At 41.4% G+C, this 27,999-nt stretch overlaps 2 protein-coding genes across 13 annotated transcripts in view; one reads left to right on the top strand and one right to left on the bottom strand.

The window, feature by feature from the left end:
* Positions 1-27,999, bottom strand: EXTL2 (exostosin like glycosyltransferase 2). 11 transcript variants are annotated; one of them, XM_057500478.1, is made up of 6 exons: positions 27,871-27,999; positions 26,612-26,697; positions 26,177-26,326; positions 5,405-5,832; positions 4,711-4,781; positions 1-1,975 (listed from the first exon to the last, which is right to left on the bottom strand). In XM_057500478.1, exons 3-6 carry the CDS (start codon positions 26,308-26,310, stop codon positions 1,487-1,489), a joined length of 1,122 nt encoding a protein of 373 aa, XP_057356461.1. In that variant the 5' UTR covers positions 26,311-26,326; positions 26,612-26,697; positions 27,871-27,999; the 3' UTR covers positions 1-1,486. The 11 variants fall into 11 exon arrangements, with proteins under 11 accessions (XP_057356461.1, XP_057356460.1, XP_036739724.1 ...); XM_057500477.1 differs by having other exon boundaries at positions 26,597-26,697; XM_036883829.2 differs by having other exon boundaries at positions 26,612-26,757; positions 27,871-27,977.
* Positions 27,422-27,999, top strand: part of SLC30A7 (solute carrier family 30 member 7) — an 83,647-nt gene continuing 83,069 nt past the window's right edge. Inside the window, exons 1-2 of one of the 2 annotated variants that reach the window (XR_008997077.1) lie at positions 27,422-27,670; positions 27,890-27,991. Coding sequence is in view for 1 of the 2 variants with exons in the window: in XM_036883825.2 (XP_036739720.2) it covers positions 27,591-27,670; positions 27,890-27,991 (182 nt within the window). In the remaining variant the exon portion in view is untranslated. The remainder of the gene's footprint in view (positions 27,671-27,889; positions 27,992-27,999) is intronic. The other variant, XM_036883825.2, reaches the window with a different exon arrangement.

Raw genomic sequence — 27,999 nt, forward strand, 5'->3', positions numbered from 1 at the left:
GATGATAAAAGTTTATTTTATTTATCTGCCAATGGAATCCCAAGAGGCAAAAAAATCACTACCAAGGTTGAACAAAGCAGATAATTAACACAGATTTTTAGTGAAGTTCCAAGTTCTATTGGTTTTATCTGACTCCATTAAGACACATACACATACCAATGTAAAGAACTAACTGCACAGAGACCTCACTGCTGGAACATTAACCATTATTATTATAGTATTTTCACAGCTTTGCAATTGTGAGAACATAATGCCATTATTGGAGGAGGAGGAGTGGAAAGAGAAGAGACAGAGACCTAAATAAGTATTCCTTGTTACCAGTAGTAAACAAGGACCACAGATAGTGTTATTAGACAGATAGATACCAATTCACATAACAGAGGTGGGCAACTTAATTAGCTGATGCAGACTCCCTATAGAATTCCTCAGCTATGACTCAGTTCTAATTTTTTCTTGTCTGTATAACTGAAATTTCATCATGAATAGCTCTTTTCATCTTTTTTGAAAAGAAAAAAGAAAAAAAGAAGCTCTGAATACAAGAGATTGACTTTTGTATAATACCCACTACTCTTTAGTACCTATGAGATAACTTATTCTCTAATGATGAAGATCTCTTGATACGAAGGGTTTTAACTTCTGCCAGTTCTTTCGGAAGAGTTATTTTACACATTTCTTAAACAACATATACATTATGTAAAATGTAAGAATTTATGTACAATCTCAAGGTCAGACTCAGTGACAAAATGCACTACCTGAACCCAGTAACACATTTGCTCCTTGCTGTATGTAAGTTGTATGTAAGAAACATAGGCAGAATTTTTTGTGACCCATGCAATTTCACAAAAATCAAGCAAACAACTAGATATCCTTCTAAAATTGACCCTCCCAGTTGCAAAGGGCTTATCAACAAAAATAGAAGCACTGATGGCTGCATGCCAGACTCTCAGTCCTGGAAAGGGCTGGTTGGAAGGATTGCAAGGGAAGCGCTGATAGTCACGCATTGCCCACGTTTTGTGTGAGATTGAGACGATTCTCTCCTCACATGGTTCTTCCCTACACCACAGACTTGCCAAAGAGGCATTTCAGGCCTCAAATGAAAACAATCAACCTTTAATTAAAAAGCTGAGAAATGAGAGTTTCTGTTCCTGGAAATGGACTGCTTTAGGTCCTTAAGGCATATGCCAGGAGTCAAAGAAACTGTAGACAGTCTGAGTGTAAACAATAAAATCACTTACTAAGGAGTTACATCCATGGAAGAAAACTCTTCATAAGACCTGTCTGCATAACACTGCCTTCTTGGTTTTTTGAAGTTCAGGTGAATTTTATATCCTAGAAGCATTATAGATTTTTTTCCCTTTGTTGAGACTTCTGAATGGATAAATGATCATGTTGCTGAAGAAAAACAAACAAACAAACAAACAACCCAACCATAGCATGGAGAAGCTACTCAAATACTAAGCAGTTTTGAGATTTGTTTCTTTTACTTTCACATTTTACTTTTGTGGTTGGCATATGGAAAACCAAACTGAGAAATCATAATGTTGGAGTATTTTAAGGGTATGCCATCATAGATACTAACAAGCTTATTTATACAGTAAGACCTTTGCAGGAAGTGCTCAGCTCGATGCCACATCCCAGAATAGCCACTGTTGGTTTCTTTTTCTAAATTGCCAATGTTTACAGGTTTCACAAATATCCCTGACGTTTTCCCAATGTGCTTGGCAATGATAAAATTCATGGCAATATCGTCACAGTTTTGCATTTCATCTATCAAAGCATGGACAGCTGCAGGTTGCCTCTGAAAGAGTTCAAGGTATTTGCTATTGAAGAATGAGGCTCCGATCAGCACCATCGAGTACTGGTCACCATTTCCAAACCCTGGTGTTTGCAGTTCAAAACCTCCATAGCTGTAGATACCTGATGAAGTAGAGACATGCTTTCTAGGAACAAATCCTACGATTTGATCAGGAAATTGCTAGAAAAATGGAAAAAGAACAATTAAGTGTGGCATTTCTGTACAGCAGACATAGTGAAAATGGCAAAGATTTATTACAGAGAATTAAACTGATTTGTCAACTGTATTTTGTCTTGGCTTCTACATCGCAATTTCATCTTACTTCAGGCAACTTCATAAATCTATGTCCTGGTACGTTTTAAGGTCAAATTCCATCACAACCCAAATCTCTTAACAAAATTTCTGACCTTACAAATGTTCTCTTAATTCAAATATTGTCTGATATTAAAGATAGAATGTGATCGTTGTGAAAATTGCTTTACTTTCTGATGAGTATATAAAATTATGGATCTACACATATGATTTTACTGTTTCTCCATGTTGATTTTAAGGTTCTTGAAAGTCACTGCAGATTTAAAAATTTAAGGTTCTTGAAAGTCGCTGTAGATTTTAAACAATGTTGTATTTTTACCCCCTCTCGGCTTGGTTGTTTCCTTTTTTAAAATCTGAGTGTTTCCTTCTTTAAAATGAGATGTGTTAGGATCTTTGAAGAAAGGCTAGTGGTAAAACAATAATATTAAGATGGGAGTAACTAAAAAAATGAAAGAGAAAACCCACCAAAACCTACAAACAAAAGAAAACCAGTGAAGTATGGGAAAGAGGTAAGAACTTGCAGAATTAAATGGTTTAGTTCAATCTCATAAATTTGAGTTTCACTCACTGAATAGGCACTCAACTCAACTAAGGACACACACACACACACACACACACACACACACACACACACAACTAAGGACACACACACACACACACACAACTAAGGACACACACACACACACACACACACACACACACAACTAAGGACACACACACACACACACACACACACACACAACTAAGGACACACACACACACACACACAACTAAGGACACACACACACACACACACACACAACTAAGGACACACACACACACACACACACACACACAACTAAGGACACACACACACACACACACAACTAAGGACACACACACACACACACACACACACACACACACACACCAGACACACACACACACACACACAACTAAGGACACACACACACACACACAACTAAGGACACACACACACACACACAACTAAGGACACACACACACACACACACACACACACACACACACACACACACACACACACACACACACACACACACACACACACACACACACACACACACACACACACACACACACACACACACACACCAGAACTTGGTTAACCCCATTTCAAAGACTTCATAGTCTACAGAGGGTATGACTCAGATATGCAAACATAGAATTACCATACTGTGAGAAAGCTGTAAGTGCAGTTGGGTAAATCTCATGAGAGCCTAAGGACAGAAGGGCAACTGTGTTGCTGGGGCTTAAAGGGGAAGGTCAGAGGGTGGGGAAGTAAAGGTTGAGAGGATTCAGGGAAGATGCACCATTATGTAGGTAATCTAGGAGGATGAAAGTTTCGCAGATGGCTACAGCAGGAATAGGGAAAGCCCTAATTAGGGAGTGTGTGCAAAGGCACAGAAAAATGTCTGCTCTAATCTTGCTTGCCTCTACACCCCAAATCATTACACTATGCAGGACAATAGCAGGCCCAGACTTCAGGGGTCAGGTTATATTGGCAAAAGATTGAAATTGTTATGTTTATGAATAAAACCTAAAATCGTATTTATCCATTTGTAATTATGGTTTATTCTGATTGTTCTAATTAACCTCAGTTCTCGTATTTCCCCCACCCCTAATATTTCAGGTAAATGATTTTTCACCTGAAACAGAAGTCTCACAGCTGGAGTATTACATTAGAACATTTGGCTAAGAAGCTTTTATTTATAGGGCTGGAAAACTGCTGCTATGTTGAATATGTTGATCGGTATAGGAGGCATGAAGGTAAAAACTAAGTTTTGAGACTGTTGTATGTGCAGAATACTGATATCTGCAGAATACTTTGACCACTTACGATTAATATCTAATGTTGTTATATCCCCAGTAGTTAATGAAGGAGAGTTGCTATAGTGCAAATTAGACCGTTTCTTGTGCAGTACAGCGTTAATTATTTGACAGGACTTCAGAGTACGTGTATGCAGTTCTGGTTGTAGGTCACTGTAGTGTGGCTTGTGAAAGCCAGCTACAATTAAGTCATATTCAATAGGAAAGAGTTGTTTTCATAGAATAATGAATAGTTTATGCCTATTTATCCCATCTAGAATTTGGGGGTGGGGGAAGGCGAGGGACAACTGCCATCATAGTGGTCAATGTAGAATTATTAATTTCTAAATAATGTTTTTCAGATCAGGATTAAATTTTGTAGGTGTAATAAATGCTTTCTTTTAGTGAGAGTTATATATAATATTTATATAGAAATACACTTCTCATTTGAGACACAGGTCTGTAGCCTTGTGGAAAATATTTCTGGATTCTAATCTTTGCTGTACCAGATTATTTCCTCATTGTCCTTTGGGAGGTACATCTATCTCGTCTCCCCAGTACACCAAATATAAATCAAATACAGATAAAAGATGCCGTAACTTTCAGCTTGGCCTGAGCAGAGAAAATCTTGACTACCATATAACAAATGTATCTACCTTCTAGATAAATATTATCTACACTGTTTTGGGGGATTCCTGTGGTAAACCATGCTGTCTCGGCTAACCACTAGGTAAGAATTTATACTGATGATTGCATAAAAGACATAGCAACGTTACCTGCCACACTGAGAAAGCAAAAACAAGGTCTTGGGCGCTAATTAGCATGTCATCATCTACCATTAACACCGCTGTAATGAAAGGAAAAAAATTTAAATCCACCAGTTCAGAAATGAAAACAAAACTATGGTGTCTACATAGCTCATTCCAATGAAGTACTTTCTGAACAAAATGAGTAAATAAGAAATGTATTTTTGGAGACCTTTGTCTAGCTGAAAACGTTTTTAGTTGAATTGTGATAGATTCTATAACTGCCTGAAGGGAAAATTACCATGTAGTTATCATCCATCATCCCAGAAACTAATGAACCTAAACATGAATAAAACTGAGGATCTTTTAAGCAAATTACAATCTCATGAAACTACTACGAACGAGAAGGAAAAGGAGGTGGCAGAAGATAATTTAGCATAAGCTAAATGGCATTTTGCTACCTTCTGTGATGCAAACGCGTAATTTTAGCTTATCTTCTTTCACATTAACCTCTTTGTCACTGCTGCACAATGTTATGTGATTTCTTCCCCAGGAAACTGCTTCTTGGAAACTGCCCCTTAAGTTTTTCAAAGTGCTTTCATATGACTAAATTTCCCTCTTTTCTCAACAGAGTTAAGACAAGTAGCAGGCCAGAAATCACACCCCCGCCCCCAGCTGTGGTTGGCCACAGCTCTGCCTGCTGAGGGACCCAGCGGCAACTCACCATTGGTTTCCAGCTCAGGAAAGACCTGGAGTCGATTTCTCATCCTGTTTGCTGTCTGCGGCTTGAAGATCACAGGGACAGGGTGAGGCCCTAGAGAATGCCAGAGCTCACTTGGTCCCTTCTCCCCAATATTGTTCCATACCACAATCACTTTGTGCAGCTGTGGCACTGCCTGATAATGATTTAAAAGTCTCAATAAGAGATCCGTTCTGTTGTATGTCTGCATTATGAGAGTAAAGGAGTGCAGGGTGGACTTGCCCTCGGATTTTATCTCCCTACGCAGAGTGAGCATCTTATCTTCTTTGATATTAGGAAGTAAAGTGGTCAGAGCCCCAGCTACCAGCAGTAGCACAAGGATGACCACCAGAGAGAAACGAAGCACTCGAATCCCCATCATTCTTCCAGGAAGTTTGCAGATGTGACCAGACCTGGAGTAGAAATGGAAATAAAATACAGACTGCTAGCATTCTCACATTCTCACCATGTTTTAGTTTTTAGTTTTTGCTTTTTTGAGGAGGAGAAAGGTGAATCCTATTTTAGTTGATTCAAATTCATTTCTTTCTTCCTCTTTGATAAGGTGATTTGTTGACCTTGGATAAAAAGTACCCTGAAAATAGACTCCAAGAAGAGACTAGGGTTACCAAAGGGGAGGGGTGGGGGATGGTGGGTGGGGAGGAGGTAAAAGGGGATTGTGGGGTATCATGATTAGTGTACATGGTGTGTGTGGGGTCTCGGGGAAGACAGTGTAGCACAGAGAAGACAAGCAGCGACTCTGTTGGCATCTTACTACACTGATGGACAGTGACTGCAATGGGGTATGGGGGTATGGGGGGATTTGATATTAAGGGTGAATGTAGTAACCACATTGTTTTTCTTGTGAAACCTTCATAAGAGTGTATATTAATGATACCTTAATAATAATAATAATAATAATAATAATAATAAAGTAGCATGAATAAACTTTCCCTTCTGGACCTGCTTGCTTTGTATTTGCAGACAAAAAATCATCTACACACCAAACGGGAAGAATTAAGCAGTGTGTTTAAAAACCTGTCTTTGTTTTACTACTAAAAATTTGAAACTGAGGTTATTTCTTCAAATGAGATTTTATTTCTCTTAGTAGTGTACTTGTTTTTTAAATAATTTTATTATGATTGACATACACAAATTGTATATATAAAAGGTGTAAACCTCAATGTTCTGATATGTGTATACTTCAGTATACTAACTTTAAACTTGCTTTCTGGTAGCCAGCTTTTTTCCAAATGAAATCATATGCAGAGCCCTAATACATGAGACAAGTAATAATGGTGGCAATAGCAGAGGCTGTAGGGGATAATTACAGTATGTTTATTACTTACTAGGCCCCGTACTGTTCTTTGCATGTCATAGTGTGTACTTATTCACTCAATAAATTAAACAAATAGTTACTGAACATCTATTGAACCTGGCACTGTTCTAGGTTCTGCGACCACAGCAATGAATAAGATGGACAAAGTCTCTGTTGTCAGCTGCAGAGAAAATAGTATGGAAAGACAGATAACAAAGCAAACAAACTCAAAGATAATTTAAGATAGTGTTAATGAAGAGAATAAATCAGAGTGATAGGATAAGCAAGGGCCCGATGATGGGGATCTTGTTAGCCTTGAACAGAGTATGGATTTTATTCTCAGAAGGGAAGCCATTGGAGGGTTTTAATCAGGGGACAGACAGCATGTATTTTACCTTTTACTATTGTTACTCCTATTTAATAGTATGGATGCTTACCAAGGTTAAATATCTTTCTCAAGATTACTCAAGATTATCTTGAGTAACTTAAGTAACTTAAGTAAATGGATCTAGGATTTTACATCCTGGAAAATGTGCTGCCACAGGTTGGGCTGTTATCATGAACTGGGAGTGTAATGCTGGATTCAAATCCAGGTTGATTTGAATCAACCTGCGTCAGGGCTCTCCAGCTGCCAAAGCAGCCTCTCTAACATCTCTAACAGTACACAAGGATCACAACTTTGGTAATGGGTTATGTACTCTTTTATTCCTCTCTATGCACACTACAGGGTCTGCCTGAGACAGCTAGAGAAAAGTCAGTGAACAAATGGCTGGGGATTGTGGCTTGGACATTCATTGTTCAAAACGTTTTAGCTGATCAAAACTCTCAGTCATGTATGTAAGGAAAGGTTAAATCTCACAGACAGTTTTACAGAGACCCAGAACTCTTCCTGGCTTCCAATAGTTTCATCACCACCCCTGCTGCCACCTTCTGGAGCACGGTTGGCTTTCCATTGTTACTGTTTTTACATTCTGCTATTTCTGTTTCTGATTCCAGACTTTCCCTTATTCCTCCTCAAGCCTCCACAAGCTTCTTGGGAATGTCCTGATTTTGTATTTGGGCAGTTGAGCACTCATACACATCTTAGCATACATTCTAGTTCTATTCTACTACTCTACTCAGGTACAAAAGCCAGACAGGAGGAGAAAGAATGTTCAAAGAAACTTACTTATAAGAAGTCTGAAAACAAAATCACCCAGGAGTTTCTAAACAATATCGTACAAATAATTTTGAGAAATAGAGCTCTTAGAATCACAAAGAATGAGATATTATTCCTGATGACTTTTATTGATCCAGTCTATTCTCTTTTTGATATAATTTCTCTTCTTAAGCTATACAAGAAACAGATATTCTCATCTACTCCTTAACACAGACAAATATGATAAAGCTGGAACAGACTTCTTACCATGAACTCACAGCTGTAGTATGCTAACTGTACAGAGCCACCGCCACTGTTCTTTGTATAGCATTGCCTCTCTGCAGTTTATTTGTGGTTGTCTCCATCTTCTTTGAAAAGCTTGTGTGTGTTTATTTAAGCTCTTGATTCTGCACCTTGTGGTTTAAGATGGGCATTTCAGTTAGGCCATCATTCCACAGGCAGTCCTAAAACTATAGTCTAAAACTTCCTGTCCAGCAGATTAGATTCCAAATGACATCTCACTTTGTTTTCCAAATGACATCCAATCAATCTTTTGTTTTCCACTGATGAGGCTTGGCAGTGGTGGAGCTAAAGTGACAATTACATTCTTGTCCTCTTGTTTCATGCTGTGGGGTGTGTTTTGTAATTGTATAAACTGTTTCTCTCAGTTTAATTCAGCAAGGACCCCGACCATGCCTTTAACGTCTCCCTTTGAAGTTTACGAGAGTGGGGAATGGAGAATTCCACAGGGGCCAGAGGCATTCACTCCATGATGTGATGGCATGCTGAGACATATGCAAGTAAAGGAAGAGCTTATCCAAAAGGGCCAGGGAATGATCATTGCCATTCAGCAGCTCCCACTTTTCGTAAGTCCAGATTTGAAAAGCAATGTTACTTGTAGAGCTTTCAAGCATATTCTCTCCTGACTTTCTCTGCAGTTTGCTCTGTTAAGAAGGGCAATTTTGTGTTTCCCTTTTCATCACGGCCTCACTCTAAGATATGAATAAAATGAATTATTTTTGAAGTAACCTCAGCTTTACCATGCTTATTTTTCAAGAACAGTAACTTTAGGTTTTGGAGTACAATGTTTTCCTTGTATGCACCCTTTTCCTAAAACAACACGTACTGTTAATGTAGTCAACCAAAGACAAACCATTATGAATTAATAATCTTGGTTCAGTAGCCTTGAATATCTTGCTAATACTGAATCCAAAGCAGGCCCTATAAAACATATTTTTCAGTTCTGTATAAAAACAGCTAGTTGTAAGTACTCAGAGTAAAGAATCAACTGACAATTACATTAAAGTATACTCTGATTAAAACCTTTATGTTCATTTTCTACAGCTGAGAGAAAGTGTATTGTAAAACTTAGAAATGTTTCTAGTTCTAAAGCAGATGATAACTATCTAGTATTTTTAGTCTAGAAAAAGTAATGAAGAGTAATTACTACAGACAACCATAAATATACATTATCAAAGACACTCATGAGTGATGGTTTGTTTTAGCTGTACTTTAAATAGGAGTTTATCCCCGTATTCATCACAGAAGTTTCTTTCAGAGATAGCTCCTAATCCTTTATTTCACCTATATCAAGTATATTTCAGGAGATATGAATAATTCATGTCTTTAGAAACAGTATAAATATTTCACGTGTTATTTATTAAATAATGCAGCCCAACAAACTATGTAAAATTTTTAATCTGTATGGAAAAGCATGAAGAGCAAGAAGTTTACAGATTGCAATGAAAGTGGTGCATTATACTCTGAGAACAGGGGAAGCCTGGGACTCCACTGCAGGCCCATTAGAAACAGTTTCAGAGCACTTTGAAGAATAAGGATGACTGCCTGGCTCTCTAGATTTCAGTTTATAGCTTTCTTTGGTTCTTTCTTTAGAGAAAAATTTATCATATCATTCACAGTTCTGAGCTTTGAACAGCAGATATGAGAAAGAACAAATCTGGATAACCTATGTCTACCTTGGAAAGAACTAAAAGGTAAATGTAGGCACCTCCCAGTTATCTTGCCCTCAATTACTAAACCTTCCTCTTAGGTTTTGTTTTTTTCCTTATTTCTTTTTTAAAATTATGCTTGTATATATTTAATGACACCCTGTCTCACTCCAAAGAGAACCCGAGAGCTCTTAGTGTATCCCCTTTTCTGCTCATCTTCTATCCATGACTACAGATAAAATAGGGGTCTGATTAATACAGTAAATGTCAGCAAAACAAAACAATTCTTCTAATCATCTGCAAAATCAAAGATTCCCCAAATGATATTTTTTGCACATGTTAACTTATTAGTTCTTCATAGGTAGAGAGCACATAGTTTTAGTTATTTCCGAACTGTTATTCTAGCATCTTCTACACTCATGGGTTTTAAACCGTGGACAATTCTGTTCTGCAGGAAACATTTGGCAAAACCTGGAGACATTTTTGACTGTCGGCTACTGCTGGCTAATGGGTACATGTAAGAATGCTGCTTCACACCACAGACAGGGCAGCCACCACAGTGAAGAATTGTCCAGCCTAACATGCAGTAATGCCAAGGTTCAGAAACCCTGCTCTGCAGACACTTTACTTAACAAGACATACTTGGACATGACTGGGGATGGACTGCCAGCCAGGTGGCCCCTGAGCTCCAGGTCTAGGCATAAGGAACCTGGACAAGCTCATGCAGCCAGCCAGCAGCAGACCTGGCAAACCAATCTCCTAAGTGTACAGTCTATGACTCTCGCTACTGTTATGGTAACTTCTGCAAGAAAGTGTCAAAAAATTAGTACATGAACAGGCACTAAGGTATCGCTAAGAGACTGTAAGGATTCATACTTGGGTTTGCTGGTTGTTTGGGTTTTTTTGTTTGTTTTACAACTTCATCGAGATTTATTTCATATACCACAAATTTCACCCAAAGTATATGTTAGGTAGCTTTTACTATATTCACAGAATTAGGCAACCACCACCATAAGTAATTTCAAAACATTTCAACACCTCAAGGAGATACCTTGGGCCCATTCCTTAGCAGTCACTGTCCATTCCCATTTCCTTGACCCTCTACCCCAGCACCAGACAACCACTAATCAACTTACTGTCTCCATTATTTTTCTTATTCTGGACATTTCATGCAAATGGAATCACATAATACATGGCCTTTGTGTTTGGCATTTTTCACTTAGCAAATGTCTTTGAGGTTCATCCATGTCATAGTGTTTACCACTACCTCATTCTTCTTTTTAATTGCCAAATAAATTTCCATTGTACAGATGTACTGCATTTTGTTTACCTGCTCACCAGCCGCGGGACATTTGGGTTGTCTCCACATTTTGCTGCTATGAATAATGCTGCCATGAACATTCATGACCAGTGTTTGTGTGAACGTATGTTTTCATTCCTCTTGGGTATATACCTAGGAGTGGAATAGCTGGAATTTTTAAATATCTGAGAATTAAAGTAGCTTTTAGAAGATCATTATTTGAAATTTTAAGACATTTTCTTAAATGTGGACACAAAGAAAACAAGTAATACATAGTCTAATGCATGTTTTTACATGGATCAGGCAATTTGAATTTTCAGACACCTGTTACTCAGTAATTCACCACATCATCTATCAAAGTTCCCTCAAAGCAACAGTGTTGAATGAAGAATTCTTTTCTCTGAGCTAGTTCCTTCTGACTGAAAAAGCAATAATTACTGAGCCAGAAGGTGAAAACAAATATGCCAGAGCATAGTATGAACAAAGATTAGCTCTGTCCTCTGACTCATCAGGCAGAAAAGCAATGAGCAGCTTGACGGCGTACACTGAGAAGCTGTCATTTTCTTTTTGATGCCACAGATGGTGGAAAAACAATAACTCTGCCACTTCACTACTAGATTTGCCTCATATTATACAGACTGTTTTCTCCTCTGTACATTCTCCAAAATATGTACTTGTCTCAAAACTGATTATTATGGAATATAGATGCTCAGAAAAGGGCTCTTAGCTGCCAAGACATAAAATCATTTCCAAGGTGGAACAGAGAAGCTAATTCAGAACCTGGGCTTTCCTTCCATGAACAAGCAAGAGTGGGAAGAGACAGCTTTATAACTAAGGGGCTGTTTCCGGCCAGGTTCATGGCAGGCAGATGACACACACTGCTCAATCTGCGAATGGCCATTTGGTGCCAAATTCCAAAAGGACTTCCCTTTTCTGGTACCTGTAGCCAAGATGCCGATATCCATGTTTCCATCGGCTGGTATGTGCTATTTTCTCCACCTACAAAGCCCTTCCCTCTCTTCCCCTGACAAACTCCCACTCCCAGCCCCACCCACCAAGTCTCTTTCAAAAATCCCCTTCCTGTGAACGTCCGTCTCATGGCTCTCCATCTTCACTGGAAACTCAGAACATAATGCCACTAAACCTTGTTTCCAGGTATCACAACTATTGACTGTATCTCTAGCTCCTTTTGAGTCTGACTATCTTGAGGGCAGTTACCATTAGTCTATGTAATCAAGAGGACTGCCTGGCCCATTTTTTGACTGAGTACCCACATCTCTGGTTGAATGGAGTGAGGGAATCTGCTTAAAATGTCTTAAACTTCACATGGATAAGAAATACCCAAAACTAACAGAATAAACTCTAGGTAATATAAGTTAAGACTAGACAGTACCCAAGAAATCTCTCTCTACGTAAAAGACCTGGGTTTCCCCCCATCTGGTGACTAAGACAACAAGCCATGAATGTGGACTCAGACACAAGTCACTTCTCTACCTTCAGTTCTGTGGCCAATCCACTTGATAAATAAAAGATGTCCTAGAACTCTGATTTTTTTTTCCACATCTTCTCAAAAATACTCTGTATTAAAATACTTTTGATTCCTGTTTTCATGGAAACTCTTAGAGAATGAGCTGATTTGCTATAGGAGAAAAATCATCAGATTTTAGATATCATCCCAGTGAATTTCCACAAGCTTCCAGGAGCTAACAATAACCAGTTCTATTACTTAATCCAGCAGATAGCATACGTGACTTAAACCAACAGACAATAGAAGTCTAGTTTAGTCAGAAAATGAAAATTTAGTTTGAGTTCAGACACTGACAAAAACCTATACATTTCAGAATAATGGGCAGAAAAAGAAAACTAAGTGAGAAAACTACTCAGGTGTCAGTTCACTACTGTCCATAGTGAGCCTCTTCCATTAAACTTTTAAGTAGCATAAACTAGAATTTACTTCAGTGCAAAATATAGAATGCCTGACACAGCGGATGAAAGGCCACTTATCTTCACGAGTCTTTTCCAGGTGCCATACAGTACTCTAGGAAGGGTTTTTGCTTTTAGAATCTTCCCCATATTCAGGAAATATTTTTCACTCTTATTTTAGACATACCACTTTCCTCATCCTCTCCCAGTTGCTACTCTCTCCTTTCTAAATGCTTTCCACACTTTTCCACCTAAAGAGGTCATCTATGCTTGTAAGGCTTTTCTTAACTCCCATTACTTCTTTCACAAGTCTAAACACATCAAAATAAGCTCTTTTGTGTTCCTACTAAATATTATTTATTGAAGAATATGAAAGGCAGAAATAGGAATAAACTTATGATAATAAATAATAAAAGGGTCCATGTAGTAACAGATTCATCTCATAATCTTGCTCTGTTTCTGGTCAGTTGCACAGTGTTCTAAATAGATCATTTAGATGACCACATTCTGGATGAACTGTGTTGTGGACTATTAAGGTGAAAGTGATTCATCTTTCCTATTGACAGTTTAACTGCATATATATATATATGACCATTGATAGCCACTTTAAATCCTGTCATTGAGAAGGCTTTGTCTTAGCCTTACTGCATTTTGAGACTATAGTTGTGAAACAGAATTGCTAAGACATATTAAGAAATAGCTACATTTACTACAATATCACATGTGAATAGACAGACGCGGCTGCAACAGTTCATTTCTCACTGCAGGTTGTATGGGAAGAACTTCTAGACTGGTTACATTAGAGATCAAGTCCTCCTGCTGGCATATCAGGTTCAAATGAATACCAACGCAGCATTTAAAACAGGGATAGCAGACACTGAGCACTGGTGTCTGCATTTCCCTACCCAACCTCACCCCATTATCCAAAGCAAAAGGGTGCCAGTCAGTCCTGGCATTTTGTTTCCTCTTAAGCCTTTATGAAGTTACTATATTCTTTCTCAATACTTCTGCAGGCAGCTACTATCAATTATTAGATTTGTTTTGCTACCATTGATTTAAGAGGAGATAAGAACTAAATATTATGTGTAAAGTCTTTTTAAAGCACTGTCTCCTTCAACCTAGCCATTTGGAACTACCTCCAAGTGCATGGGTCTCAAGTACGCTAGATATAAGTTCCTTTTTGCCTTGCCTCTTTCTCCTGGAATGGCCGACTAATTGTTGTTATTATGATGATAATGATGATGCTCTTTGCAGATGACCCATCCCATGACATGTATTAAGGTAGGAGTAGGAATGGCCTCATTCCTAACAGGAACATTCCATGACTTGTAAGAATCCAAGGAGTCAATGAATCCTAAGGAGAAAGCCTAGAAATAGAAAGGCATTTTTAGCTCAGTACAGTGCTATGCAAAATTAGTTCCAAAAATGGGTTAAAAAGAAACCAAGTACATTTGCAAATATATTATTTTTACCATTCCGGAATACTGAAGCTTTTCATTTGAATTCCTCTGCTTTAGTCACAGGAAACTAGAGGGAAGGTAAGATTGTTAGGCAACAGATGCCTGGAATACCCTATGGAAAGATCTTTCTTTTACATAATACTGGTTTTCAGCAATAAACTCACATTCCAAAATTGCTTCTCTAAGAAAAACAGATTTCATGCATACAAATTATGACTTACAGTTTTTGACATCAAACTTAACATAGAAGCAATCCGAATTCATATGAGCTTCTTAACTTTATTAGAGGAAGGTCAAAATAACCATGGTAGATATCTGTCCAGCAACAAATAATTAGAGGTGGCAGGCACTAGGGATGGTAATGAGCAGGACCACACACTTACTGTCTTCGCAGAGCTTAGCAATAGTAATGGCAGTTGTCAGACCCCTTCCCCCTTTATGTTATATAATATCACATAAAACTGGCAATCTTCCTAATCTTTAGAGAGAGGGAAATTAAAATATATCCACCCCGTTTTGTAGATAGTGTAATGGAGATTGAGAATATTAAATTATTTTTCCTGTACCACAGAAAGAATGTCACGACAAACTCCTGAATTGCACACTTGGGCCACTTTGTATTTTCAGGGTCTTTTGCACAATCTCTATTTTCAACTTTGTTCTAGTCTACAAGAATATTTCACCTTTACTTATTGGTACTATACCTTCATTCACAGCAGCATTTGTCACAATAGCTAAAAGCTGGAAGCAACCCAAATGTCATATATATATATATATATATATGAAATGAAATATTATTCAGCCTTTAAAAGGAAATACTGATACATGTTACTGCATGGATGAAGCTTGAGGATATTATGCTAAGTGAAATAAGTGACTAACAAAAAGTCAAATACTATATGATTCCACTTATGTGAGGTATCTAGAGTACAAATTCACAGAAACAAAAAAATAGCATGGTGGTTGCCAAGTGCTATGGAAAGGGGAAAATGAAGAGTTGTTCAATGGGGACCGAGTTTCAGTTTTGCAAGATGGAAAAGCTCTAGGGATTGGTTGCTCAACAATTGTAAATATACTTAACACTACTGAACTGTATACTTAGAAATGGTTAACATAGCAAATATTATGTTATGTGTATTTTACCACAAATTTTAAAAAGCGAAAAAAAAAATACTGGTACTTACCTCATTATGGCAAAATTTTAATTTTTAAAAATATTTTCCTTATGGCTTCTGTAACTGATAGTAACAGGGTCTCTTGGCACTAGTAAGGGAAATCAAAGAATTTTCTGTGATATTTTTGTCAATCAGTAGGAAATTTCTAAAAATGCTTTTAATGCCATTGACCATAGGCTTTGAATTATTTTTAAAAATGAAAAATTTTTATTCTGTGTTCTAAAAATTACATTTACACAAAGAGGTAGATGTCTTCCTATGAGATTGGAGCTAATACTGCTATATTTTTGTTTTCTTAAGTATTCAGAGGCAGAATAAGCTCACATCATTCCAACTATCTAATGAGTTTACACACTTGAAACCAGAACATACACTCCATGGAGCAAAACCTCTGAATGCATTAGCAATTTGCACATGTTCAATTTCTAGACTTTGAAATCTGTTTTGCTTTATCCACCATCACAACTCCTTTTTACATTAAAAGTTCATTGGACATTCAATTTGAAGCATCTTAAAAAACACAGGGTCTAAAATAGGGTTGAAGATAAATGCCAGAGTTGATTATGAGGAATGAGAGATGGCATCCCTCCTATTCCTCCCTGACTATTGCCCAAAAAAGAGCTGGAACCTTGACTGGAGATAAGTTTCTGCCCCATAAATGCTTCATTCCTTACAGTCCTCAATCACATGTCTGAAAACCTGGGGTTTTCTTCTTTTTTATTGTCTGTGTAGTTAACCTAAGGCAATTATAGGAGATGATCTAAAGAAATCTTAAGAGGTTCAGGGTAGAAATCTATTTATTAGTTTAGAAATATTCATTACCTATTTTATAATCTTAAAAACTCATTTAATCTTATACCATATGAAGGGATTAAGAATTCTGATTGAAGTCTTTTAATAATACTACATCTGTAATGGTCATCTGAATAGAGTTGAAGAATTATTTTTGATTTTCCAAAATAATATTCTTTCATGATATAAATTATTAAAGGAGCAACAGGATGGCTGGAGCAGAAGGATGGCTTAGTATATATATCAAAGGACTCACTGAGTGACAGCTATAGAATCCTTCTGCACATTTTAAACATCACATAGCTCTAAAATCCTGGACTAATTTGCCTGTCACTAACCTCTCCTCACATCAGCTGCTGCTTCTCATAAAACTCCCCCAGGGAAAGAACTTTGACCTATCAGGTTTTGCAACCCATTCTCACTAACCTGGTGCCCAAAACAGAGCCTGGCACATCCTAGATAATCATTACATGATTGTTGAATAAATGAAAATAATTTCAAACTTTAATATGACAATATATATTGGTTAACATATATTGGACAAATATTATTTGAAGAGGACAAAAGATGACTATGAGTCATAGTCAAGTATTTCCACTCATAGAACTTTTCCTGATCTAACTAATGTCCAATTCATGTTTTCAGTAAAAATGTCTTTGGTATTGAAGTTGGTAATTATGCCGCCCAAGACTGAAAGATGCAGAGTGACACTGCCACCTTTTGAAAGGAGAGGGCCCTCTTGGTAGTATCTGCATGTGGGAACAGGCACTGTTTGCTTGTAATCTTTTGTCCCAGAATAATCATGTGTCCAGACAGGCCACTCATTGGACAGTATGTTGACCACCCAGGCCAAATGCAGGCCTGCCTTAGCTATGGAAATATCTTACTGAGAAGTGAACAACTCTGGCCAAGGCTTTGTTCCTCAGAGTATTGGTGACACAAGAATGATCCCTTCTTGCAAAGCACATAGTCTTTTTCCCCTCACCCCTGGCACACACATAGTGTTTGTTTCCTTCTCCATACAGCGGTGCAACCTCCTCCAGCCAGCTGCTCCTGGACTCCCTGTAGTAAGTCCCAATAAACCCTCATGTCTCATATGGAATCTCCAGGTCTTTCCTTGGGTCTTTCATGACATTTCCCATCACAACTCACTCACTTGAGCATGCATTCGGACTTGTGATCACACACTGTATCTCTGCGGGTAGGGAGCTGGAGAATTTGGGAATCCCAGGAAACCAATATAACTGAAATTGAACTTCAATTTCTCCAACTTATTTCAAAACTATTTGAAAAGGGAATGAAGATTTCTCCATAAACCAGCTGAGCAACTTCTCATGTCCAGCAATACAGGATAAAATGCAGAATTTATTTTCAAAGGCACAATACAAAAATATAGACTCAAGCTGCAGTTGACCTTGATGAGTTAAGAAAACGCTGGAAATCAGTTGCTGAAATTTGCTTATTTCTATATAACTGCATCCCCCCAAAGTTACATCATATTGAAATAAAGCAGTTTTGGAGAAGAGTCCAATTGCCATGGAAATATTTGTCTTAAACCTAGTTTGCACCCACTTAATGTTTCCTCAGCACTGCAGTAAAATTCAGTCTACGGCTAATGTAAAAGTTTCCTAAAAAATATAAGTAAATACTACTAATTGAAAATATGTCTATGTTTAAGTAAAAATAATGAAATATACGCCAAAACAGCAAAGACAAAATACTACTGATAAGGAAAATATTCAACACAGCCGTCAAGGTCAGCAAACCGCTTTTTTTCCTCCAGTTGGCAAAACACTCCCAGCACCCTGCTCCCCTCCTCCAGGCTCCTCTTTTGCCGGTGCAAGCCAAAATGCCACATATCAAAATAATGTAAATTGCTCCCCTTGCTTGTGCTCAGGGCTCAGACTTTTGGGAGATTACTCCCCTCTAAGCCCTCCGGTGTGAAAAGCCTCAACACTCCAAGACCTCCGAGTGCCGCTTGGTTCTTCCGTCAGTGATCCAGTCCAGGCTTTCCAGTATTTTCCATAACATTTGGTTCCCTGACTGGGAAACCCGACAGCGCTGGCCCACTGCTGCCACTGGTTTGGGGCAACCGCGGGGCGGTGATGAAACAGGAGATAGCAACAGAAAAGGCGTGCCCTGCCTGATCTCTCCACAGTCTCCCGCCCTGTTGCCCTGGGCCAGCCCCGCTCCACTGTTCCCTCCGGACTCAAGGAGGCTTGGCAGGTGAGGATCTGGTTCCGAAGTCAAATCCAGTAAGGCCCCAGGGCCCCTGACCCACCCAGTCCTACCTGTTGGGGTGGAAGGGGAGCCTGATCACCTCCTGGAGACTTCTTAGAAGTCTCACAGGTAGACATTCCCAGGGGGTGGATGTTTAAACTCTGGTCTGAGTGTGTGTGAGTGAGTGTGCAAGGTGGCTGCAGTCATTCAGTCTGCACTGAATCTGTGATTCCAGGGCCTGCACTATGGAATCTGAGTGGGCTGTCATCTGCATTCGCGGTCAGCCGCCATGACATAACGGTGATTCAGCTTCGGCTGACCTGGCCTGGGACTTATACGGGTGCACCTTAGTCAAGGCTGACAAAGTCTCTGAGAGGATCGCAAACGGATGGGCATCTGACTGGTCTCCTCTCTAGAAGAGGCACCTCTCCCTTATCTGTTGTTGCGGCACCATCCAGGGACACATCATGGGGTCAAGGCACAGTAAACCCACAGTCCTTGATACTACGATCAAGAATTTCAGGAAGGGATTTTCATAAAACTACAGAGTAAAATTAACTCTCAGCAGGTTGAAAACCCTGTGTCAATCTGTATTGCCCACCTTTACTGTAGAGTGGCCTCCAGAAGAAATCCTAGATGTCCCAACAATCCACTGAGTCTGGTGGGTCATCCTTAGAGATCCAGGTCATCCTAGTCCGTTCCCATACTTTAACACCTGGTTAGAAGTTGCCCAGGCTCTTCCCCCTTGGGTCGATTGGCTTGCAACAAGCAGGGAAAAAGTAAGGTCTTAGTTGCCTCAACAAAACAGCCCACAAAGAATCAACAGAAGCCTGAGCCTCTGCAAATTCTTGCTGGTGATCCAGAGAAGAGCCAATATTGTCCCCACCTTGTGTGCCCCCAACGTTGGCAGCACCCAGCCCCTGGTCCCAGACACCCTGCTACCATCAGCCTCCCTGCCAACTCCAGAACCAGTGGACCCACTCTCCCCTGGACCAGCAGCCAGACTGAGCCCTCGGCCAGGAGCAGGCACCCTTCAGATGCCGGTGCAAGAGATGCGGGAGCCTGAAAGGCATCCAGACCAGCTGGTCCATGCTTTACTATCAACCCTTCTCTGCAACTAACTTTCTCAATTAAAAACACAACACCCTGTCAGAAAGGCCACAAGCCCTGGTTGATCTCATGAAATCCCTCTTCCAAACCCATTGGACAACCTGGAAAGACTGCCAACAGCTTCTCCACACCCTATTCACAACAGAGAAGAGGCAGCCAGGGTCCTTGATCAGGGTGCATGGGCTGAAATCGCTGTCCCTGAGAAGCGCCCTGAGTGGGACTTCACCACCCCTGAGGGAGAGCACCAGATCCGCCGATATCAGGATGCCCTCCTCCAGGGGAATCAAAGCCAGGTCAAAAAAGCCTATTTACATGACTGAAGTATCTTCAGTCACTCAACAACCAGGAGAGTTTCCTGAGGATTATTATGAAAGACTATGTGAAGCTTATCGCATCTACACCCCCTTTAATCCTTAGTCACTAGGAGCCAACAAATGGTCAACACCTCATTGGTAGCTCAAGCTCCTAAAACTGGAAGGCTTTGCCGGGACAAATATCACTCAACTGATTAAAACTGGCAACAAAGTATATCTAAACAGAGAAGTTCAGGCCGACAGAGACGCTGAAAGAAAAATGAAGAAGGCCAGCTTCCTGGTAGCTGCCCTAAAAGAAAGAGAGATGACCAAAAGGCAGAGAAAAGCTGGCCGTCAAGAGTGGAAAGCCAGGGACCAGTGTGCTTACTGTGAGGAGAAGGGGCATTGGAAGAATGAATGCTCCAACCGAGGCAAAGCCCCGAAGCCCAGTCGCTGCCGGGAGGAGCCTCACAGGGAAAGGCTCACTAGCCTGGCAGGAATAGACTCAGATTGACAAGGACCGGGCTCTCTCACACTTGGCCCCCATGAGCCCACAGTCAAAATGAAAGTGGGGGGACAACAGATGACTTTTATGGTTGACACAGGGGCAGAACACTCTATGATTACCCTCCCTGTAACCCCCTTCAGTAAAAAGACTGCAACTATTCTCAGAGCCACTGAGACATAAGCAGTCCAGCAACACTTTTTCCAAGCCCACCAATCTAAACTTGGAAACCACAAAGCCTGACATAAGTTTCTCTACTGCCCGAGTGCCCCGTTCCCCTCCTCAGCTGAGATATACTCTCAAAGCTCAGAGACCAAATAACTTTTGAACCAACTGGATGCACCAGCATCAAACTAAACCCAGGCCAAAAAGTGCCAGGGTCCCTCGTACTGGCAATAACCGCACCTAGGGAAGAGGAGTGGAGGCTATTCTGTGCCAGACACTCTCAAGTAGCCCACCAAATTCAGAGTTGCCTTCCCCTCAGTATGGGCTGAAGACAACCCATCTGGACTTGCTTATAACTGAGCCCCTGTCATTGTAAAATTGACTCTGGGGGCCCAGCCACAAAGATAGCAGCAGTACCCCCTCTCACAAGAGGCGAGAGCAGGCATCCAGGAACACCTGATCAGACTCAGAGAGGCAGGCATTCTAAGCGAGTGTCAGTCGCTCTGGAACACCCCACTTCTACCAGTCAAAAAGCCAGGAGGAGAGCACCAGCCTATTCAAGACCTGTGAGCCATTAACAGAGTGACTGTTTCTTTACACCCCACAGTCCCAAATCTGTATATCCCCCTCAGCCAGATCCCAGGGTCTGCCAAATGGTTCACTTGCCTAGACTTAAAAGATGCCTTTTTCTGCCTCCAGCTGGCCCCCCCCAAAGCCAGCTCGTTTGCCTTCGAATGGACTGAACTGGATACGGGGTGGCAGATGCAATCAACATGGACATGGCTTCCGCAAGAGTTCAAGAACTCACCCACTCTCTTTGGAGAGGCATTGGCTGCAGATCTTGCCAGCTTTTCCGCGCCCTCCTGTAGTATGTAGATGACCTCCTTCTTGCCAGTGACACCCAGGAAAATTGTGCAAAAGGCACAAAAGCCCTCCTGCAAATCCTGTCAGACTCAGGATGAAAAAGGCACAAATCTGCCACCACAAGTCCAGTATTGGGCTTCCTCCTCACCCAGGGAAAAAGGGCACTAGGGCCGAAGAAAAAGGTCATTATCTCCTTAGCCCAGCTCCAGATGAAGAAAGGCATATGGAAGTTCCTGGGGGATGCTGGGTTCTGCAAAATCTGGATTCCTGAATTCTCGGCAATGGCAAAACCCCTCTACAGCCTCCTGGGGGGGGCCACACTGAGAACCCCCTGTCTAGACAGAAGGTGCAAGAGCCTCCTTCCTGGAAATAAAGGCTGCTTCAGAACAGGCACCAGCCCTAGGCCTGCCAGATACAAAAAAGCCCTTCAGTCTCTTCATACATGAAAAAAAGCCCCCGAAATTCTCACATTGCTGGGAGCCATGCTACTCAAGCTGTGTAGCAAAGCTCAGGCTGGAGGAAGACCCCCACAAAGTGGGGGCCTTCGCAGCTGGCTCCCCGTTATCCACCTTGATTTTGTTTTTCTCCATTATACTATTGGCTTTGCTTTTGCTTGCATTTTTGCCAAAGGCTAAGCTAACCTTTGATAAGCAGCATAGAAAGGAGGAGAACATAAACTTCCCAGGAGCTTTTCAGGCCAGTGCTCCTGAAGAATGGAACACGCAGGGGTCAGATGGCAATCTTGGCATAGAATACCAAAACCTGCAGTTAGTTAATCAAACAATGACAACCCCATTTCCACCTAAGTGGTAATGCCCTCCTTATTTGCAATGCTAGTGAAACTAATGATGAAAACTTTTATAGGAAAATTAGAGAAATAGAGTTATGGGGGAATACTGAATGGAATAACCCTGTCTGACACTTAATCAATCTTCTCATGTTTTCTTCCATCTGCTACTTCTATAGCTTCTCTTCTTCCTTCCTAATTACAGCCCTTTACTAGAATTTGTGCTTCATATGTGAAATTATCAAGTACCATAATTCTTCCAAGTGGTAAAGATACCTCAAGACAAGTGCTGGGCATAGAAGCCATGGAGCATAAATCTGCAAAGAAGTGAAAAACTAACCTATTCAAAGAACATTACTTCTCTCTCACTTACCAGCTTTACCTCTCCCTGTATGGCTCCGGAAGATGGCTGGTTAGCCAGAGACGGTAAGATTCCTCAAGGGAGGAACAACCTAAGACAGGCACAGTTGCAGGGGGGCCATCAGGTGAGAAAATGGGGGCCAACAGAGGTGAAGCTTAGAACCTCACCCCCCCAGTTTTAAGAGAAATTGTTTACACCCGTGGATGTTTTATTGCCCTTGTCTAACTTGGATTAATACCTAGTCAATAGGCACAGACATGATCACCTACACTTGCCTTCTTACAACACTAAATCATGCTTGCTGTTTTTATCTTGCATCTTTGCATTGTTCACCATGTAAAAACTTGTTTAGTTCCTACAGTAATAGAGCCATGGGGACCTGCACATTATATATCAGGGAAATTTTGGTATCCGCCCAGAGGAAAGAAACATATGGATAAGATAAGGAAATTTATTTTGTTGCCTACTGTGCCCTATGAAGAGGTGTATAATGAAGATATAAATTTTTGGTTTTAGATTGATTATAAATTTATTAAAGCCTCAAGAACATCTTTGTGGGAAAAGATCCTAGCTAACTGTGGCAGTAAGTGACCTGTATTTCACCCTGAGCTGATAGACTCCATAGTCAATGCTACATGCTGCATGCTTGTACGGTCATATACATTACTTAGAAACTGCTTTGCATAGAAACCAGAGACACAATAGAGTACATGTTGCTAAGAAAAGTTTAGGTCAAGGAACAGAGAAAAATCACCTAACTCTTGGCTAATCATGTATATAGATTAAAAGGAAATAGAAAGAAAAACCTTGCCTATAATCAAAAGAACAAATAAAAAATAATCATATCCTTGTGCAAAATGGTATAAATAAAGCTGTCATCAGCATTTTGTTGAGAGACTCCCTCCAACTGACTCTCTGTCCTGCACCTTCGGGCATCCCACCCCTCAGCTGGAGCTAGATTCCAGCATCACATAAACTGTTAGGCCCGGGCAGCGGCTGGTTGCATACCTGTCAGAAAAAAAAAAATAACTAAACCCAATTGAGGCAGGATGCCCACCCTGCCTCTGGACACTGGCAGCCAGTTCTATTCATTATAAAAGCAGATAAATGTACACTGGGACAAAAAAAATAAATGTCAAGGTCCCCCACACTGTTGTGTCCCTCTTAAACACACAGGGACACCAATTCCTCTCACTCTCAGCAGGCACAATACTAAACCTCCTCAAGGCTGTCTGGCTCCCAGAAAAAGTAGCAATTCTGCATTGCAAAGAACACCAAAAAGAAAACCTATAACACAGGGGAACCAACCAGCTGGCAGATAAGGCAGCTAAAACAGCAGCCAATAAGAACAGATAAAGCTCCTTCCCTCACCATGGCCCTAACGCCCCTAGTGGAGGCCCCTCCACCCAAGTACACTGAAAAAGAGAAAGACTGGGCCATGGCTGAAGGAGCCACCCTAAAAAAAAAAAAAAATGATGGTTGCTGCCTGACAGACACATCTTTGTCCCAACTGCAACTGGAAGGCATCTAGTAAGCAAATACCATCAGCTCACCCAACTAAGAAAAACTGCACTAGAAGCCCTCCTCAAAAAGCAATATTAACCTGCCTTTGTAGCAGATGCAGTACAGATTTTAACTAAATCTCTCAACATTACCTGAAAACTTCACACTGCATACAGGCCACAAAGTTCAGGTAAAGTGGAACAAATAAATCGCACCCTCAAAGGAACCCTAGCTAAGTTTTGCCAAGAAACTGGCCTTCCGTGGCCAGACCTACTTACTGCCCCTGGCTCTCCTGCATGCTCGTGCACACCTGGGACTCAAGGCTTTTCCCCTTTTGAATTAGTGTATAGACACCCTCCCCTGTGTCTAGGAAGCCTCCCAGGGAACCTACACCAGATAAGAAACAAGAGAGTAACAGCTCCCAGCCTTAAAAGCCACCCTAAATAAGCTGCAGCAATATACCGTAGAAAGAGCCCTGATCTCTTTAGGGACCCCAGCACATTCCTTCCAGACTGGGGACTCAGTCTTAGTCAAAAATTGAAAAAAAGGGACCCCCCCCTCAAACCTCAGTGGACTGGGCCCCACATTGTTGTCCTAACCACTCCTACTGCCCTCAAAGTTACAGGCATCACTGGATGGGTCCATCATTCCAGAGTGAGAAGAGCCCATACTTGTACAAAGATACATCAGTAGAAAGACCAGCCAGACCTCCAGATCCTCTCCACCTCCGCATCTGATGATTACCCTCTGACTAATTAGACACCTGCACGCAGTGAATTCTGGCCCTCGCTGGAAAAGAATCTCTCATCCTGGGAATTAAACTCTCTGCTGCTGCCCCCTCTGACCAAACTGTTCCTCAAAAAGTTGCCCTTTCTATTGTCTATTGGATAATCATTAAGTCGTTTTGCTGTGCTTACCTGTCTCTCCTAGCTGAACTCAAGTCTCAGCCTGCATTTCCAAAGTACCTCTCTATAATGTTTCGAAAGTTATGAAGTGCATGGTCATCATCTAAGAGAGCTTCCTTCAGTGGCCCTCCACCTTTAGCACCTGTCCTCTCACACTCAAATAAACGAGCCTGAGTGTAATGCTCAGCTGCATAAAAACAAATTAGGACTGAAAAAAACTGAATATTTTTGTTAAGCACAGGCTTATCAAAATCTGAAGGACTCATTTCAACCTATAATACATAAAAACATAATTATTTGTGTTCTTCATAAAGTACTCAGGTCTTTAATGAAAAAGTCACAAGGAAAAAAGTCTTAGCTCAAGCAATTAAAAGTATAAATACAAGCCATTATAACCCTATTACAAACCAAAAAGATGATGCCCCCTAAAACGAAGTGTTTAAAGGGGCATCAGAGGGAGGAGTGATAAGGAAAATATTCAACACAGCCGTCAAGGTCAGCAAACCGCCTTTTTCCTCCAGTTGGCAAAGCACTCCCAGCTCCCTCCTCCTGGCTCCTCTTTTGCCCTGTGCATGCTGAAATGCCACATATCAAAATAATACAAATTGCTCCCCTTGCTTGTGCTCAGGGCTCAGACTTTTGGGAGATTACTTCCCTCTGAGCCCGCCGGTGTGAAATAAAGCCTCAACACTCCAAGACCTCCAAGTGCCATTTGGTTCTTCCGTCAGTGATCCAGTCCAGGCTTTCCAATATTTTCCATAACACTATTTCCAGAACTTAATTTCAGTAATCAAGGTGTTTTTACACAGCAGTTTTAATTAATATGAACATTTTTAGAAACTGTAGAATAAGTAAATTGTATTTTCAAAAATAAAACCACCGAATCACAATCCCGCGACACAGACACAAAGTTCCAAGAACGAGAACAAAATATGCATATATCCTCACCGCAAAATTTTTTTACATACTACAGCATTTTGCTATTTCCTCACCTCGAGTGCAGAAGATTGCAGTGCAGCCAGACGATTTTATTAGCTTGCAGTTTGGTTATCATAAAAAGGATGGAACGTGTCGTTTGCTCATTTTTTCCCCCTAAACTCAGCAGCGTGCATCCACGCTGCCTCATTCACTGGACTGATAATCTGGAAAAAAAAAAAAAAAACGCCTCCCGCAAAGTGAGCGCCTGAAGCGGGGTACCGATCCTGGGCGGCCTCCCCTCCCTTTCGGTGATGCTCTACTTCCTGTTAGAATAAAAGGCAGTTCCCAAGAAGCTCGGTTTTGTAGTTTTTAGCCCACCTCCAAAAGCCAATCTTCCTTCCCCTCGATTTCTTCCCCAACGTAACAACTTTTAATCACTCACGTGATAGACCATCTGACTTCACCCAAATAATTTCCCGGAAAAGAGCCCCTACGCGTGTTCCACAGACCCTGGATGTCCTGGCCAGTCCGTCTAGGCTCTTGTCCCTGCTGTCCGTGCGGCCTCCCATCTCACGGAGTCAGCTTCTGCAATTCCCTGAAATGGGCAGTGAGGTTCCGACAAGAATCATAATCGCAGCTGCGGCCCCAACATGACCTGGAAGTGAAGATGAGTAGGAACTCGAGAGTTTTGGGGTGTCACAGTATTGTCTGGGAAACAATGCCTTAACAAAACCTTAATTCTAGTACTACCTCGTAGATGCTCACTTTAAAAGACTTCTTTTAAATACATTTAACATTCTTTCGAAACATTTATTGATTGCCTCCTGCGTGTTAGTATAGAAGGGCCAAACACTGTTTTGGGGTAAGAGTTGGGGTGAATTACTAGGATTTGGGTGCCCGTAGAGTTCACTCAGCAAAGCCATCACTTGAGCTTCCTCCGGACTAGCGGCAGGAAAACCCAAAGCGGTCTGAATTCTTAAACATTGTTACCTAATGCACCTGGATTTAATGGTAGTGGGAGAGTGGCGAAAGGGTAGGCGCTGAGCGCATCCGGGAACATCAATAGTAGGCAGTCTGGGTGGGTATCGAGAGGGTGCTACACTTCCCAGCCACCCAGTTTGCGAGTCGCCTCTTCAGGATTTCCTTGCTGAGTCCAGGGGGCTAGACTCCACTGCAGGCCAGCTTCTTAGAACTCCCAGCAGTTGTGCCCTTACGCTGCTCCCGCTGAGCCCCGCCCTCGACCCCGCCCTCTGCCGTGTAGGTTCCGCCCTCGACCCCGCCTTCCCCTTTCGCGTCCCAGGACGCGTTGCGCGGCCCGGGCCGGAAGTCGGCGAGTTCTCGAGTGTGTGTCTGTCTGTGTCCCCAAGCGGCGCGCGGCCGGAGACAAGCGCTGGGGATTCCCATCTGAGGCGTCACTACTGTCACTACCATCACCCACGGAGCCACTTCTAGAGGGGAGTAGACCTGGGCTTTAGCCGGGCAGAGAAGATGTTGCCCCTGTCCATCAAGGACGATGAATACAAACCACCCAAGTTCAATCTGTTCGGCAAGATCTCAGGCTGGTTTAGGTGCGGGGTGCTGTGTTTGCGGGGAAGGGGGTGTCCGGCAGGAGGGGAGAAGGCCCAGACCTATGGATGGCCCGAGGTCCAGGGCGGGAGCGTCACGAACACCCTCGTTCGCTGTGAGGAAAGCGTGTGGGTTGGGAGGGTCTTGAAAGAGGGACCCAGCCCCCTGGTCCCGGCATCCCTTTGACTCTCCCGAATCTTACCCACTTGTGCCATGCCCAGGTCTATCCTGTCGGACAAGACGTCCCGGAACCTGTTTTTCTTCCTGTGCCTGAACCTCTCTTTCGCTTTTGTTGAACTACTCTACGGCATCTGGAGCAACTGGTAACCAA

The sequence above is a fragment of the Manis pentadactyla genome, chromosome 4, assembly GCF_030020395.1.
Source record: "Manis pentadactyla isolate mManPen7 chromosome 4, mManPen7.hap1, whole genome shotgun sequence".
NCBI classification, from domain to species: domain Eukaryota; kingdom Metazoa; phylum Chordata; class Mammalia; order Pholidota; family Manidae; genus Manis; species Manis pentadactyla.

Bases quoted from the DNA above. Each gene is read 5' to 3' on its own strand.
- EXTL2 (XM_057500478.1), bottom strand. From the start codon at position 26,310: ATGAGGCAGCGTGGATGCACGCTGCTGAGTTTAGGGGGAAAAAATGAG. The intron at 5,833-26,176 runs GTGAGGAAATAG...TTTCTACTCCAG, and splicing joins TGCAATCTTCTGCACTCGAG to GTCTGGTCACATCTGCAAAC. The intron at 4,782-5,404 runs GTGAGTTGCCGC...CTTTCATTACAG, and splicing joins TCCTGAGCTGGAAACCAATG to CGGTGTTAATGGTAGATGAT.